General features: G+C 42.3%; 1 protein-coding gene across 1 annotated transcript in view; it reads right to left on the reverse strand.

Moving 5' to 3' along the window:
- Positions 1 to 626: 626 nt before the first annotated feature.
- The window catches only part of LOC102309927 (glutamate receptor 1), a gene marked incomplete at its 3' end in the record, with an annotated part of 84,281 nt that continues 67,464 nt past the window's right edge, over positions 627 to 17,443 (reverse strand). Inside the window, 8 exon segments of the mRNA XM_042215336.1 lie at positions 627 to 833; positions 1,215 to 1,325; positions 2,458 to 2,562; positions 3,096 to 3,263; positions 4,574 to 4,599; positions 8,069 to 8,222; positions 8,681 to 8,734; positions 15,079 to 15,263. Of these exon segments, the coding sequence (XP_042071270.1) occupies positions 627 to 833; positions 1,215 to 1,325; positions 2,458 to 2,562; positions 3,096 to 3,263; positions 4,574 to 4,599; positions 8,069 to 8,222; positions 8,681 to 8,734; positions 15,079 to 15,263 (1,010 nt within the window).

The raw sequence follows: 17,443 nt of genomic DNA on the forward strand, positions 1-17,443 counted from the left end.
AATCTGTTATAAGGCCTCCATTTGAAAATAGCGGATTTGATACTAGAATATAATAGCAACATGTAATCTGAAGATAACATTAAGTGACCAAGTAATATTGGGGTAAAAGTTACTGAATGGTGTTGGGATAAAGTGAGAAAATTGTGCAGGATTAAAATATTCTAAGAGCTCAAATTACTTCATCAAAACATGTTTAAGTCACATTGTATCAACACAAATTGCACAGGTTTATTGAACATGAATAAAGTGTGTTAATTTAACTCAATTGTTTAAGTTGCTGCCAAAGCAAAACATCTGCGTGCAATCAATGTCCACTACTGAATCAAATTAATCCAACATATTTTTTTCAGTGTGCTGCGTCTCCACCAATAACCAGCAAAAGACACTGTCTGAAGCTGCATAGTACTGGGGGGCATCTGGGCTTATGGCATTGGCAGCTTGCACATTTGGAAAGGCACCATCAGTGTTGAAAGGTATACATGATGATGTAATAAAAGCTGAGAGTTTTTAGCCAAATACAGAAACTGTTAAGATATTCAAAAATGTGCTGTTGGTTTGTTAAAAATAAGATAAAAATAAGGAAAAGAAACATTTTAACTGTGGAAATGAGCACTGCTCACACTCACCCCATACACCAGCTCTCCCACCATGCCATTCCACATCTTTGTTTCAGCGTCTCTGGCACCGTACTTGCCGTCACCTACTAGCTCAAGGCGGTACGTGAACCCGACGTGTTTGGCGATCTCTGCGGCAAGCTCGGCACAGTATCCTTCATATTTATCGTTTCCCCAAAACTGCTCGTGGTTCTTCTTTAGCATCATGTAGGGAGCTTCCTGTGAGGAGGCAGAAGTGTGAATGTCACTGCCGCTCTACTCGAGTATGTTTAACTTAGATTATTTTACATTGTGCTTCTCTAGTAAAAAGTGCCTCTTCTTTTCTGAGGAAAATGAAAAAAACCCACAGCTGATAAGATGATATAAAGTCTGTGCAAACATCTTTACAGAGTGATGTTAAAGTTGAGTGTATGCTGACTGCAGTCAAGCAGCCAGAGCCTGAAGTTCAACAGGTAACAGGAGCAGTCAGAGATTTGTAACTGTGTGTGAGAACGTTGCCTAATTTGCACAAAATACTTTACTTCTTCCAAACATAACAAGTAATATATTACTGCACTGTGTGAAATATTTGAACTAATCATCTTGCCTTCCCAAACTTACCAGGATGGTAGTGACGATGTAGGTTTTGTTCTGCACATTGTAAAACTCCTCCTGCATCGGCCTGTAGATGGCAGTGTTCACATAGCCTCTCTTCTCATTCCAGAATCCGATCTGGACACAAAACAGCACCGTTGGACCACAACTCTGTACTTATGTCATCATTACTGAGCCTCCTGCTTACCTTCCTGCTTATTTAACGTATTTGCTATGCTGATTTTGTGATTAATAAAATGTTTTTCATTTACATGTTTATTATGACACTTCAATACACTGTGGCCCACTTCACCTGAGAAAGTTTAGTAAAGTGGGACAGCAGATGGTAGCATTAGTGTGATATCACCTTCATGTGTAAAACAGCAGCACGGATCGTTTCTTCTTTATTAAATAATATTCTTTTAACTAATTATGAATGCTATTTATTTATTTTATTTAATTAAATAAGCTTTTAATTAATTTAAATAAAAAATCTCTTTCATTGTCACTGCTGTGTTAACTGTACTTTGCAGCAGTAACGATAAATATGAAACATGAGCTAAAAGAACAGAGGGTTGAAATCTAAAAGAAATCCCAGGGAGAATTTTGTGTGTATGAGTTGGGAAAACAGACATTTGCATTTTTGCGTTTCCTTCCTCAACAAAAAATATGAGTCACATCTCTGAACTCACTTTTACATTTCATATCTGCATTTTGCTCAAGTTTTACGGGCCTTTTGAGTCATTTTGTTTAATTATAATTTTGTTATATTATGACTATATTTATTTCTTTGCATCGCTTGTGTTGGTTTGTATCAGGTTTGAGTACTGTTTTTTGTAATTTTGCATCCATTTGCTGTTGTTTTGTGCAATTTGGTGTCTTTTGGGTGTTGTACACTATAAAGTTCCAGGAGCCTCCGGCAATTATTGGAAACATTTATGCATTGGTTTCTTCCATAGCGCCCATCAAACTTTAAAATATCCCACTCTGATGTCTTGTAAACTACAAAGTAAGCAGGACTAAGCAGCTCATCACAATGATAAGTCGTTGTGTGATGCACTGTTTGACGGAATTTAATAGAAAACTGGGAGTCGGCAGATTTCCGCAGCAAACAAACGCAGCAGAGGCTGATTTCACTGATTATCGCAGCTTTAATCTGAGGAGAGGGAGCTAATTACTGGAAGGAGCTGATGCAGTGAAAACCTGCTGAGTGCAATTCCACACAAAACCCGCCTGAACTGAACAAAACAACAAGCGGCGGGAGCAGCACCTTCCTGGGTCCAATGTGGCTGAGCTCCATCACAGTCAAAGTGTAGTTGGTTCGATGTCCGCGCTCATCGAACTGGACGTGACCCGTCAGCCCCTCCAGACGAACCTGTCAACACAAAGAAAAGCAAAGCAAAAATGAAAAACTGCAGGATTTCATAACCAGAAGAGCTCGGCAGCACTGATGGAGAGAGCCCGTTATTTCTGCTTTTAACACTTACATTGATTTTAAATTCCTCTGTGTTTAAAGAACTTCACGCTCCGTTTGTCTGACATGTTTTTCGATCTACAGACTAGGACATTTCTGGGACATTTCAGGACAAAACTTTCATTTTTCATTTCCTCTGAGCTGCTGGAGCAGCCTGAGGATCTGAGAACAGCTCGGAGTTAATATTTACTTTCTCAGAGGACCTAAAAATATTGGTGTTTTTAAAGAGGGAGTATTCTCCTCATTCCAACCTCCATATTTCTATACGTGATTTACAGTTCAAAATAATCCTTATTTATCTCCCTTTAAGCTAACTTTTCTGATTGGCTGTTTTTCACAAACACAAGCTTTGAACAGCAGGTGGGAGGGGCTTCTGTGGCAGCTGCTCCCTCTGGACCCACTCTCAGTTCTGCCTGTGTGCTGTTTATGCATACCTGCTGCAGGGCTCTCTGGATATCGATGCCCTGTCCCCACGGAGCGGGCGGGTTGGCCAGGCACTCCCCTGCGTTGCCCCGGCGAGAGATGTCGATCCGTTGCCTCCGCAGATTCTGGAATGCCGTTGCCATGACGCTGACACCATCATAGGTCAGAGCTCCTGTGTACTGAGTGGTCAGGCAGGAGGAAAGTGGTTAAAATCCTGATCCTGTTCACAGTCTTATTGGTGACACAATGAGACAAGATTTTGCTTTACATACACAGAAATGTCTTTTTTTTTTTGTACTTTCCTTAAATAGATTCAAAATAGAAGTAGAATAGAAGAAACAAGTGGGAATAAAAGCAATGGGGCAGATGGAAAAGTATCTGTGAATGATAGTTTGTATTTGTGTCACTGCTGCTTTAGCCTGAACAACGCCTGTTAATTCCTTTTGCTTCAGGAGAGTGACGATCTTGAAGTGCAGCTACAAATGACCATTTATCTGTCCCCTGGGAAGCAGGGAAAGCTGTGATGAGAGCTAAAATAATTTCTTTCTCATCACTTAAGAAGAAAGAAGAAAACAAAAATGTTCAGGAATTAGAAAAAAACATCAAATCCTTAGAAAAAGCCTATGTGTCCCACCAAGATCAAGAAATTTTGAACAAAATACGCAAAACAAAACCAGAATGAAATGAAATTATTAATAAAAAGACTCAATTGTTAGTACAAAGACTTTGGTTCCAAAATTTTGAACACGGTAACAAATCCGGACAATTTCTAGCTAACCAGTTAAAAATCAATAAAGAAAAAACAACTATATGAGCTGTTAAAGATTTATCTGGGAATACAATATATGACGTTAAAAAAATTAAACAAAAATTTTAGGGATTTCTATGAAACTTTAAATACACCACAAATAACCCCATCTACAAACGAAATTGATCAATTTCTCGACAACGTAACTCTTCCAAAATTATTAGATACCCAAGCAATGGCACTGGATTCGCCGCTGACGCCAGGTGAACTCCAGGAAGCCCTGATAAGTATGCCCAATATAAGGCTCCAAGTCCAGACGGCTTTCCTGCAGAATTTTACAAAGAATTCTGGACGATTCTGGCACCAGTTTTTCACAGAATGTTGGAGGAAATCAAAGAAATTGGCAGACTACCACCAAATATGAACTCTGCAAATATTAGTCTCTTAGTAAAACCAGGCAAAGACCCTGTATTTCCTTTAAGCTATCGTCCAATATCCCTTATAAATGTAGACCTTAAAATAATCTGCAAAGCTCTATCAAAGAAATTAGAGAAAATAACCCCCCCTCTTAATTCATCCTGACCAAACTGGTTTCATAAAAGGTCGGCACTCCTCAACAAACACATGTAGATTACTTAATTTAATAGACTACTCATACAGTAAAAACATCGAAACCATAATATTATCTCTAGATGCAGAAAAAGCATTTGACAGAGTTAACTGGAAATTTCTATTTGTAACTTTACACAAATTTGGTTTTGGAAACTCTTTCATAAGCTCGTTAAAAATATGATATAATTCCCCAACAGCTCGTGTTAGAACAAATGACCAGACATCCTCCAGCTTCTGTCTCCTGAGGGGCACCAGGCAGGGATGCCCACTCTCCCCTTCACTGTTTGCAATTTTTATTGAGCCACTAGCAGCAGCAATTAGAAAGGCTACAACAAGTACGGGCATAAAATGTAAGAATGTAGAACATAAAATCAGTCTCTATGCTGATGATGTGTTACTTTTTCTCCAAAACTCACAAACCAATCTCTCTGGGGTAACTGCATTGATAAACTCGTTCTCAAGAGTCTCAGATTACTCAATTAACTGGTCAAAATCTACAGTTCTTCTGAGTATTTGCTCCTTCTATAATTCTTCATCTAACCGACTGCAATCTGGAAATATTAAATATTTAGGTATCAATATCTCTCCTAAGCTTGCAGAATTAACTAAATTAAACCACATCCCACTTTTAAAGACAGTAGAAGGCGATCTAGCTAGATGGAAATCTCTACCCATGTCACTCATGGGAAGGGTCGCCGCTATAAAAATGATGGTCTTGCCAAAAATAAATGATTTACAGCCCTATGCATTGCCAAAAAAACAGTCCTCATTAACTGGAAAAATAAAAATAATCTTAATTCTAGCCAATATAAAAACCCTCTGATAGATCACATTAGTCCTGAGACAGCCTCTGCCATCACATTTGATCAATCCCTCTGGGCTCCTTTGATCGGCTTCATCACCTAGTGGGGGTGGGGGGTGGGGGGGGGCATAGTTTGGTCCTGCCTTCTCTAGTGTGGTTGATATGGGGGTAGGGAAGGCCTTAGGGCATCTGGGGATTCTCTAGGGACGTTTTCCCAGGAGGGCCTAACGCGGGGGTTGTGGCCATGACCTGGTTAGGGGCTCTGGTGGCGAGAGGGTCTGTGCTGGCGGACGTTGGTTACTGGCCTGGTAGCCTGGCTGCCCCAGGGTGGGTCCGGGATGGGCGTGGAGGCTTGAGGGTTTGGGGGTGCTCCGCCCCCGGGCTGGGGCTCTGGCTGGGCCTTGGGTCCTGGTTGTTGTGTCGCCAGGGTGGTGGGCGGGGGGGTGCATGGGGGCTCAGCCCCAGTGCGGGGACCTCTGGTGCATCTGCCCAACTGGAGGGCTCTCTAACTGGTGGGGAGGCTGTTACATCTTTGCAGGAGGTCTCCTCTCTACGGGAGCTCACTCTGCAGGTGGGGCAGAGATATTGGAGAGGTGGAGAATGACTCAACCTGAGTGTCTATTGTCTTGTGTAGTCTGGGAGAAGATTGGATGATGGGGTGGGTGCAGTTTTCTCTCTGGTGGGGTCGGGTGGGCTGCCCCGGACTCTGTGGGGCCGGGTGGTGCTGCTGCTGTGGGCCCCGGTCCGGATGGGCCTGGGCCCCCTTGCCCTGGTGGGTTCCAGAGTGTGGGGGTGCCTACTGGGGTCAGTGGGAGAGCTGGCCCCAGAGAGGGGCCGCTTGCCCCTCCTTTTCTTCCCTCCCCATCCTCAGCTGCCTCACTCTGCCTCACTCTTCCCGCTCCACCACACCCACACACAGGCAGGGCTTGGGGTGCGCGTGTGGTTCACCAGGGTGCAGGGGAGGTACTCCCCTTCTGTCCCCTTCTGGCTGCCTGTGCCTCAATTTAATTCCGCAACCTAGACACCTAGACATTACTCATATTCTCATAACACATACATATAGGGCTTTGAGGGTGGGCACGTTATACAGTGTCCAGAGGATGGTCTTTGTATTCAAACCCACCTTTGGCGCTGGTGCCCTACCCTCAATTTTAAATGCATATAGACATTAAGGGTTTTCGGGAGGAGCCGTGCTGCTCTCTGGCTGGAAGCACCATGCCCTCCTGTGTTTTAAATGCACTTTAGAACAGCACGCAGCAACACTACATATGAGCGGGCGGAGGGAGGTATGGGGTCTTCACTCACCCCCGTTTTGTTAGCCGTCGGGGCTGGGGGGCTGGGTGGAGGTGCTCTGGGAGCAGGGGTACCCAGACCTGGGATTTAGAGTATGTTTGGGGAGTGTGAATGTGTGTACAGTGTCTATTTGTGTCTGTCTCCACATCGGGTGAGTGCAAAGTATGTGTTTGTGTATATGGGGGTGGGAATACACGTTTATGTCCGCGTGCACCTGTTTGTCTGTGTCTATATGTCAGCTTGGGTCTTAGACTCCACCTCGCTGGGAACATCTCAGGCTCTCCAAAGTACGGAGGTCTATCTCCCCTCACCACACTCCCCCTGCCAGTGGCTGATGCCCTCAGACGTTGGTGTGTTGGTGGTTCTTGGTGTCTGGGGCTGGGCACTCATGTATGTACTGACTCACTCCTGGTGGCCGATTGGCGGGACCTGGCGCCTGTGGCCCGGCAAGGCCCCTTCCGGGGGGTGGGGTGCCCTCAGGCCTCTGGGCCTGCTGGCTGCCAGCACAGCCCGCGGGCACGTCACTGCAACCCCCTCTGGCCTCTGCTCTGTGGCTGCTGGTTGACCTTTCGTTTGAGGCTCTCCTCAGCTCTTCCCAGGAGGGTGGCACAGTTGCCCCACTGGTGGTCCTCCTTGGGTCCTCGTACTCTGGGGCCTCTGGATGTCTGGGGCCTGGATCTCCTCCATACCTGCTTCATGCCTTGGGGGACGGGGCTATGACTCCCCAGACCCCCTAGCAGATCGTTACATGGAGAAACCTTTGGAATACAAGCATGCTGATCCACACAGGTGTGCACAGACACAAACTACACCTTTCTTGGCTGCTACCTCAAAGCACATTGTGCGCTGTCGATCTTGTGTGCTGCACAATAACATGTAATATTCAGTATCTACTGTTAGCTAGTTTATTGTGATGGTGTTGTATTTATTATGTTGCTCTTTTTTGTTTGTTTTCTCTTCTGTTTTTTCTTATCTCCATACAGGTGATCCAGGTGTTTTTTCTTTCTTCCCCCCTTTCTCACCGTCTCTTCTCTCCTCCTCTATTTTTCTTTCTCTCCCTCTCTTTCTTTCATTCTTTCTCCCTGTCCTATCCCCCAGTCATGTCTGTCCCGTCTATAACAACAGAGAATCAAATAAAAGAAATACTTAAAATAAAGTATTTAATAAAAATAATGGACCAATATGGCCATGATGATCCAATCGGTAAAGTAAATCCACTTGACATCTTTCTTGACCTTCAGACAACAATTCTGATGGCTAAAGATCCAAACGGGACAGGCAAAAAAACAAAACAAAAAAAAACAAACCCAAATGACCATTTATATCACACCTGTAAAAAAATGTCAGAACAACAATGTCAGGATCATTTATACTGGGAGGATACAATTCAGATTTCCTCACAAAGAAAAAGTATGAAAACACTGTGTGTGTGTGTGTGTGTGTGTGTGTGTGTGTGTGTGTGTGTGTGTGTGTGTGTGTGTGTGTGGTGTGTGTGTGTGTGTGTGTGTGTGTGTTGTGTTGTGTGGGACTTGGTTGCGAGCATTTGAGGATCAGTTTGTTGTCGAAGTCCAGCCAGTTCTGATTGATCTTCTGCACAGCGGGATCCGACCGATTCACCAGTTGGAAGCCGGTCACGTTTGGTCCGAGCTTCTGAAATTCTGTGACGTTCAGGTCCAAGAAGCCCTAACACACACACACACACACACACCAACACCACACATACACACAGACACACACACACACACACACACACACACACACACACACAAAGGAAAGCAACAGGTTTCACTGCCTGAACTTTCACTGCATCCCATAAAACCCTGTCTTCGGTATAAATAAACAATGACATGCACACTTTGGTGATGAAAAATGACATCATTGTCTGGAAGTTATTTGCACTACTCTGTGTTTCGAGTTTAGTTTAGTGTTAAAAGAAAGCCTGCATATTTCCAAATGTACTTGGAAATTTCTAGCTCTTTAAACTTATGAACTGAAATGCTGCAGTTTATTTGGAAACAGCTCCACATGCAGACAACAGCGAGCGCTTTCACGTCTCTGGAAAGTTTGTGCAAACTGTTAAAGTCATCTGCATACGCCCTTAACCTCAGCCCTGTGTGTGGGGAAGCTGAGCCTGAACTCACCAGATTGGCAAGGATGTAGTGGTAGTTCTTCAAGTTCCTCTTCTGAGCAGCAATCTGAGCAGGAGCGAGAGGCACAGTAAATGATATGCTAATTACATTTTCCCGATGTTTCTAATGATGATAAAAAGCACCAATCACACATTCATCACAATCATCGCCATGTGTGTGTGTGTCCTCTCAAACAGCTGCTAATTGGAAGACTCGGCTGCTCTTTGAGGAATTAATTGCCCATCTTTGCCATCAGGAGGAGCTGGAAAGAAAGCAAGAAGCTCTCCTCAGATTCACGACTCCACTGACAGACGACAGGAAGGAAGGAAGATGGAGAGAAAGGAGAAAGTTTATGAAGAGGAGGAGCAGGTGTTGTTTGACGCCTTCCTCTCAGGTCCGGCTTTTAATGAGCGGCAGTCGAAGAGCGTTCGCGAACAGCTGCTCTGCATCACTGGGCACTTCTGGAGGAGGAAGGGAGGAGAACACTGCTGAAGCGTCCCTCCTCTTAAACCTCCTCCTCTCCTTTTGCTTCCAGCCAACACTTCACCCCTCTGGTTTCTTTTGGTGTTCATTCACAGCAAACACATTCAGCTGATAATAATTTTCATATTGTGATCAAACACTTAACAGTTGTTATAATAAATGTGTACAAAACAGTGAAAGATGCACGTTGCAGTTTTACTCAGTCAAAGAATTGAATATCGAACAGCAACAGCAACACTGTCACCAAAACCTGCAGTTCATCCGATGGCCACAGTCCCCATAGTCTCACCTGTTTAAACTCTTGTACTAGAGTCCCTGACCTGGACCTGTGGACCATATCTGGAGCTTTTGTAATACAATTATCTGCTGTATAGTTAGTGGCACTAACACACCAGGTTTATCCTTGCTTTGCTTGGAACTTTGCTCTGATTAGCAGAAACATGCATCTGTTAACTGAGCAGGAGCTAACTTAGCCTTCTGTGTGAGCTGCTTTAGTTTAAATGATACGAGTGTTCAGAAAAATCCATCACTAGATGAGGAGAAAGGAGAAGAAAATATGACATTTTCCTGAGTTAGTAGGAGTGAAAAGTGCTTTTCTGCCTGTTTAGATTTATGGCCTCAGCTCAGAGTTTTTCTCGGTTGTAAAGAAGGTTAGTGTTGACTGCTCAGCTTTGTACTGGGAACACAACACATTACCACACCTGACCTGGACGCACATTAGTGAACACCTTCATATCTTCTTAGTATGAAGTTGAGATGATTTTTAACTGGTTTTTACTCAGGTATAACGATATAACATACAGGCTGTCTGGACTTAAAAAATTATTTTTCAGGAGTAACTTGTTTGTTCTCTCATGTCCAAAATGGTTTTTGAATTATGTTATTGTAAAGTTCACATAATGTGACCCTGTCTGTGTGCAGACAGCAGTACACTCTGCATGTTTTGTGCGACTGTGATACCAAAGATCTCCCTAAAGCTCGAGCACGAGTTACGGTCATTTACAGGGTGCTGGTGCAGTGGGCCCACAGCTGGAGCACAAGCTTGTGAAAGCTGTCAGTGTTTTGTTGTTGTTGTTATTTTTATCACCTTGTCATCTATTGATTTATCAGTCCTAGTCGGACCGTTATGATCTCCTGACTTTTGCCACGTCGTGGAGCTGAAAGAAAATGGATTTTCTTTATCTGGATGTTGAGTTTTCAGTCGTTGTTGTGTGACACATCAGTATCAGCTGCAGTCACCTCAGTGACCAATGAAACGTTTCTCCCACTGAAAACTCTGCGTCCACATGATTAGAATCAACTTCCTGTAAAAGTCAGTCTTCCATCTGAAGTCACCGACATCATCCACTGGAAACTTTCACCCCATCCAGCTGGACTAAATGAACCAATTTGAGCCAAAGCAAGCGCCACCTGATCATTTCAGCCAAACTAAACGGTGATGCTGAAGCCAATGGCTTCATTTCACAGATCCAACAAGCCACCTGATACTTGAGTCTCGTTCAGCCAGCTGGAGCTCAGCAGAAAGAGGAATTTCCCAAATGACAGCTGGTTTCTGGCCAGAGTTCCCACTGAGCACCTTTGGCTTCTCGTCTCTCTCCTGCTGCCCTCTTTCATTCCTCTCTTACAAACTGATCTCAGCTGATACCAAACGTTCCTTCTTCCTGAATTTTGAAGTGTCTCTCTGAAATCAAAGTGTTCCACCAAAATCTGGACAGTAAAGCAGCTGCAGCTGAAGACACTGAGCACGAAATCCAGCTGCTCTGAACACCGAGAGGCTCAAACAGAACAACTCTGTGTTTGTGGAGTCTGTGATAAACATGTATGCATGAAAAGATTATAAAACAACATAAGGACACGAGCCACTGACTTCCTGCTTCATAGTTTTGTTCTTTTACTCTGCCAGAGTAGCTCTGTGTGAATCACAGCCCAAAGCAATCTTTATATATCTCACACTGATTGGCTGCCTCTCGTAAACACAAAGCTCAAAGAGGAGCTGGTTGGGATCAGAGATGACCATATAAGGATTTCCATCCACATGACATCACAGACATTCACGACTGATGAGTTTATAAAACACTCGTTCCATAAAACCAATGAGAAATAATTAACAGGAAAACACAAAGAAATACAACCACAATTAACAGCATCATCATCATCATCCCCCCTGTGGATAATAAAGCATCATGTCAATACCCTCAGAGTTATTTATTATCTTTGAGGGAACAATTAGTAAAAAATAAACAGACTGATTGTGAAGGTTCTCAGTCATCCAGGTCATCGTAGTCAAAGGAGCTTGCAAAGAAAAGCGTCTGGACTTCTTTAAGTTACTTGAAGACGTTTCACCTCTCATCCGAGAAGCTTCTTCAGTTCTAAGGTCAAATGGTGGAGAGTCCCAGATATTACTCCCACTAGGTTTATATCTGGGACTCTCCACCATTTGACCTTAGAACTGAAGAAGCTTCTCGGATGAGAGGTGAAACGTCTTCAAGCAACTTAAAGAAGTCCAGACGCTTTTCTTTGCAAGCTCCTTTGAAAACAGACTGATTAATATAAAATATGCTTGGTGTTATAACCAGCTCTGAGCTTCAGTATTATGGGATGTATCATAACTGCACTAGTGTAACGTCGCTGAAGTAGAGGAACACACGTCGGTTGTCTTTGACTTCTTTTCTGATAAATCACTGCAGGAAACTTCAAAAAGTCCATTTTAGGTAAAACCTCGATCACCATGTCAGAGAGAGAGCTGCTTGAAGCAAGTCAGAACATAAAAAGCTCACGTTCTAGCTGTGAGTCATTTTCTAAAATACCAGCCTTCGGTGCTTGTTTGAGAACTTTTCCAGTCTGATAGAGTGAAGATTTTATCCTGCCAGCTGGGACCTGGGCCTGCTTCTGTCACCAGACTGTGAATGATGATGATCTTCGTATATAACGCCCGCCTTTCTATAGTACCAGGAAAATGACTGTGCAGAATCCGTCTGCTACATTACATTTAGAGGGATATCTTTGTCCTTATAATGTAATATTGATTTGTTTGCAGGTTTTAACAGAGCTTAAACGTGTTTTTCAGTTTCAGATTTCTATCTTCTGTGATTAACAAGTTATGAGGCTTTAAAGATGCCAAAAAATCATTTGAAAGCACCAAATTGAATCCACCTCAGGTACGCTGAGGCCTGAAGCTCTGAAAGTTTTTACAGTATGAAGATGAAATGCCTCAAGTTAATGTTTTATATATTATTGTGTTTATTTATTAAAGTTATATAAAGAATAATCCACAGATTCTGAAAGAGTCACCTGGGAAATATTTTCACATTTGGTTATTTTATATAAAAGAACCAAAAAGCATAATTATTTCTAAAAGCTGGAATATCTCTGTGGGCAGGAGCTCCGAGCACCGCAGCCAAATCCGGCCTCCCGGAGTCTCCCTGGATAAGCTTTCCCGCCCCCCCGCTCTTTGTGCTCTTATGTGCTGCTATTGGTTGGTACGATCCGTGACACAGGAGTACTGGTTATCACTGAAAACACTTGTACTGTGAAATTTATGACTATAAAATACTTTGTAAATGTTGCTAGAAAATTAGAAGATATAATATGGAATTCTGTGGAAAAAGAAAGTTTTTTTTTTTTCGATTTTAGGAACACTAAACCTAAAATATAAATTATTCAAATTTCTCTTTCCCAGGACTTTTTTCTCACAAATGAACCAAACAGTCATCAGTGCTGTAACGATGTTAACCCTTGGATAGCCGTCAAAATTTACACCCTTTTACATTCATCGGGACCCAAAAGGGTCCCTTTTTTGACTATGACCATCCGAGGGTTAAAGAGGCTCATTAGGAGATCATTTGGGGACGATTCTGCTCTTTTCCAGTCCCATAATTGAATTCTTCAACACCAGCAGCTGTGTGTGAGTCACAGCGTTAGCAAAAACAAAGACAGCTGAGAAGTCACTGAAGAAATCCTAACCGTGAACCCTTCCACCTTCAGGTTCACACCTATCTGTGGTGCTCTGACGACGCCTCTTCAGACTCTACTGTCGCACTAACACTGGCTCTAATAGGCTCTTAACAGCTGGCAGACAACAGCAGCTTCCCAGAGGGAGCCAAGGGGATGAAAAGAAGCACAGTAACAGTGCCAAGCTGAGCCGAGCCGAGCCAAAACTGTGCCGAGTCTCGGGGAAAAAAGCTGTGCTATGTGGTGAGTTTTAGTCATGCAGAGTGGCACCTAATCCTGCGGCTCCCTCTCCTAACAGCAGACAGGTTGTTGAGCTTTTTAAAGCCTGATATCTGTTGAATATTCCAAACAGAAACTGTCATTAAATTTAATACATGAGGTCTAATTAATCTTTGACTGCCATCTGGTTATTACTTTCTGCGCCACGCTGAATCTGAAATCTGTTTCTTTTTCACACACAGTCAGTATCAGCTCATCAGGGCCGCATTGTTCTGTTCACTTTAGCTCCGCTGCTCGTCGCGTCGAGGGTTTGCTTACACACGAGCTTCTCATTAACCGACACCGAGAACTGGACCATCCCAGAAGAGTTAAAGTGAGTTAAAGTGCCGCTGTTATTCTCATTAAAGGGGAAAATACTCTGATTCAATACAATGCAGTTGGTGTCTGTAATCCCTGCAGGCCAAAGCACTCCGGTTTCATAGTATTGGATCTGTATGATGTCATGAGGGGCCAATCAGAAAAATACTGTAACTGTCTTGTTATAGCAGTGGTATGGTTTCTAATCACTAATATGGCAGCAGTGGTTAGAGGGTTGGTGTGTACTGATACAGCAGCTTGGCCTTCAAGCCTGCTCACATCAAATGTTATATACAAAAACATGACATTGGTCCTTGTTGAGTTTTTAATGTCTCTTAGAATCATTAAGTTTCCTTTTTAGACTCCTCCAGGGCCGAAATTTTCCAAAATGAAAAATATGCACATATTGAACAAAATGATTTCCTGTTAGAGCTGGAGTACCATCTGGAAAACTCCAGAGCTGTGTTTGAATTGGATTAGACTATCTACTGGTGTTTTGTTTCTGTGGCACAACTTCTGATATTTCACATCCATTCATCCTCTTCCACTTATTCTTGTCAAGTTCATGGTGCTGGAGAATATTTGATATATGAATCTACGGTTTCAACGCAACCATTCTTTAGCTTTAGACAGTCGAGCTGGAGGCTCATGGTGATTTCAGATGGAATGCCTCAACATAAAACTGTTATCATTTTCCACAGGTGATTAGAGGAAGAAGCTAAAATCATCCAACATTCAGTTTGTTTCTGCCCTTAAATAACACTTACATGAAACTATTAATTAAATTTAGACTGACCAGTGGATAAAAACAAACTGAAACCACCGGCTTTTAGTTGGGTTCAGCTTCACTGTAAAGGCAGGCTTACAGAAAAAAAACAAATCGGGGATTTTCCCCAAATAATTGAAGATGGTGAAGAGCGAGGGTGAAACCAAAAGAGCTTGGAGACTTGGGGAAAGCTCCAAGGCAATATTGAGTTGGCTGTATTTCCACAAGATCAGGAAGAAACATTACCTGCCCAGTTATTAGTGCTGCCACTCAGCAGCTATTTGAGAAGTTATTTACAAGAACTTTTTTATTATATGAATGGAGAGGGAACCATCCATCCATGCACTTTCCGAACTGTTCATCCAGTTTAGGGTTGCTGGAGGGCTAGAGCCTCTCCCAGGTACCACAGGGCGGGAGGAGTTTTTGTACTTAACAAAACAAATTATCTACTAAAAATAAAAATACAGAAATTATAATAATAGTTATACATTCAGCATTTCTGACTTCTCACACCAGAGCACTGATAAAATTTCATGCTAATTCACAATATCATTATTGTAGGCCCTCAGAAGTATCAGGCAGTAATTCTTATGCAGACAGAGTGGAGGCCACTGGTTTGGTTTCAGTGTTTTACCAGGTTGAGGATGTAGTTGAGGCGTTTCAGCTCGCAGTCGATGATGATCTGGAAGTCCTTCTTGTAGTCGAGGTCAGCCAGCAGCTTGATGAAGGCTGGCTCTGTGAGACTGTCCAGGTTAACCGAGGTGACCTGCCAACTTCGTTCTGCCGCCGTGTCCAGGATCCTCTGCAGCACTGCCAAACCTGAGGGACAGCAAAGTAAGACGGGAGCCGCCTCAGCTGCATTTAGTCATAGACAAGATGACATGATTTAAATTTGGATAATCTAATTTTTTTAATAAAATCTGTATTCATTATAAGCTTTATTAAGCTTAACTTAACATCAGTGTCCAATAGCTATTTCACCTGACACAGTCCCAGTGACTGATCAGGTGGACTCAAGTAACCCCCATCATCATTTAAACTTCTTTAAACTGGATCTTGGTTACTTTCAGTTTACCATTTACTTTGATCAGTTTATCAGCTTACCAACAATCAGCTATGGTCAGCAATTGTATCTAATCATTCATCTATAACAGCTGGCTTATTAATCCAACCATGAAGCCACTGTTTTTAGCTTCTACTTCCTTTAACAGCTATTCACTGTTACACGACCAACATTAAAACTAGAACGGACACAGGAAGTCATTCTGAGTTGATCCTGTTTAACTGACAGCTTTTCATCATTTAATATTGTTTGTACCTAACAGATTTATTTTGGGATTTTTTTCATGCCCATCTGTGCTTCATCACTTTCACTTGCTAAGCTATATTTTAAGTTTCAGAATAACCATTTTGCGCTGCTAAATATTCCAGTAAGAATAAGTCATTTTTATTTCAGCTCTATATTATACTTTATCAAATAGATTTGGTTATCTGCAACGTTAACTAAAATTATTACTTACCGGTACTGCAATATTTTTAGCCAATGGTTTCCAATATTTTATTCCTAATTATAGAAGCTCCTTGAACTGTTCCTGTATTATAACATTTTTAGCTGTTTTAACTATTTTGTTTCTCAGCTATCTAAGCTACGTAGCAATCCAACCATTGTTCAGCACAGCGGGAGGGGGGGGGGGGGGGGGGGGGGGGGGTATAATTTCTCCTACTCCATGACTTTTAACTAACTTAACTTTTCTGCTAAACCTGTTCAGGTTCATTAACTTAGTGAAAGTTTCAGTGTTTCTCAGATTGGTTAGGCTAATCTTTTGCATGCTCCGTGACTACTGTACAAGTGACTCTTGGGCTATTTACTGCCAATTGGGAATCACCAAATCCGGGGTTTTCACAAGGCAGAAATTGTTTTGACCATCAAACTGATTTTCAGCTTCACAACTTGCAGACCTGCAACCTGAAAAGTAGACGAGTAACAGACGTTTGAGGTAGTGATTAAGATCAGCGGACTCATTGAAAACTGTCTCTGACTTTTACAACTTTAAGTCAGAGCAAGACAATAAAACTTATTTTTCATTAGCACATTGTATGTCGTAATTATGACTAAGAAGTTTTTTTACTTTTTTTTGAGAGCCAGGTCTCAAAAACAAAACTTATAATGAGAAATATTATGAGAAAAGCTTGAGTGAGTGGGAGATATAATCGCTGAGTCACTTGTTTGAAATGTTATCAGCTCATTGAATGAGCCTCATTATTTGTTATCTATCCCATATGTTTAGCTGCTGGTAGGCAGTTATCACTGAATTACAACGGTGACCCAGCTAAAAGGAAGTACAGAGTGTTTCCAGATTCAGACTGCATCAAAAGTCCACATTAACTCGAATCTCAATCAAGTATGATTATTCTGAAGAGGATTTGTTGAGTATGTTTTCATGTTGATATGAGATACAGTGTTTATGACCTTCAGAATAATTGTCCTACGTTGAATACAATATATTTGTGTAAACCTGCAGCAGTCCAACAGTTTACCCGGAGAGTCTGACTCTGAAACTCATCCCAGCTGTATTATAGAGTGACCTTTCTCTTTACTTAGAAATGATCTCTGCTTCCTTTGATCTTTGTTGGCAGATATCTTTTCTCCAGCTCTTGTTGCCATTTGTCAGCCTGACGGATTACTTTTCAAAGACACTTTACTCCAAACTGCCGAATGAATGCAGAGATATGTTTTCATGTCAGCTGCTGAGGACTGGATTTGAAGAGGCAGTGGCTCCTCTGACTGAATGTCAAACTGTTTTGTAGTTTTGTTTTGTTTTTTTTGTTTTTTTTGGGGGGGGGTGGTTAGCGGAATCAGCCTCATATGATCTCTGCTGTAGGGCTGCCACAAATGATTATTTTGATAGTCGACTAATCAGATCATCATCCATACAGCTTATTGCACCAGCAGCATCTGCTCTTATATAACTATCATTAGCTTACAGCTTTAAGTGTTT

This window comes from Haplochromis burtoni, unplaced genomic scaffold, assembly GCF_018398535.1.
Source record: "Haplochromis burtoni strain Fernald_Lab_line unplaced genomic scaffold, NCSU_Asbu1 Contig_698, whole genome shotgun sequence".
In the NCBI taxonomy this organism is placed as follows: Eukaryota; Metazoa; Chordata; class Actinopteri; order Cichliformes; family Cichlidae; genus Haplochromis; species Haplochromis burtoni.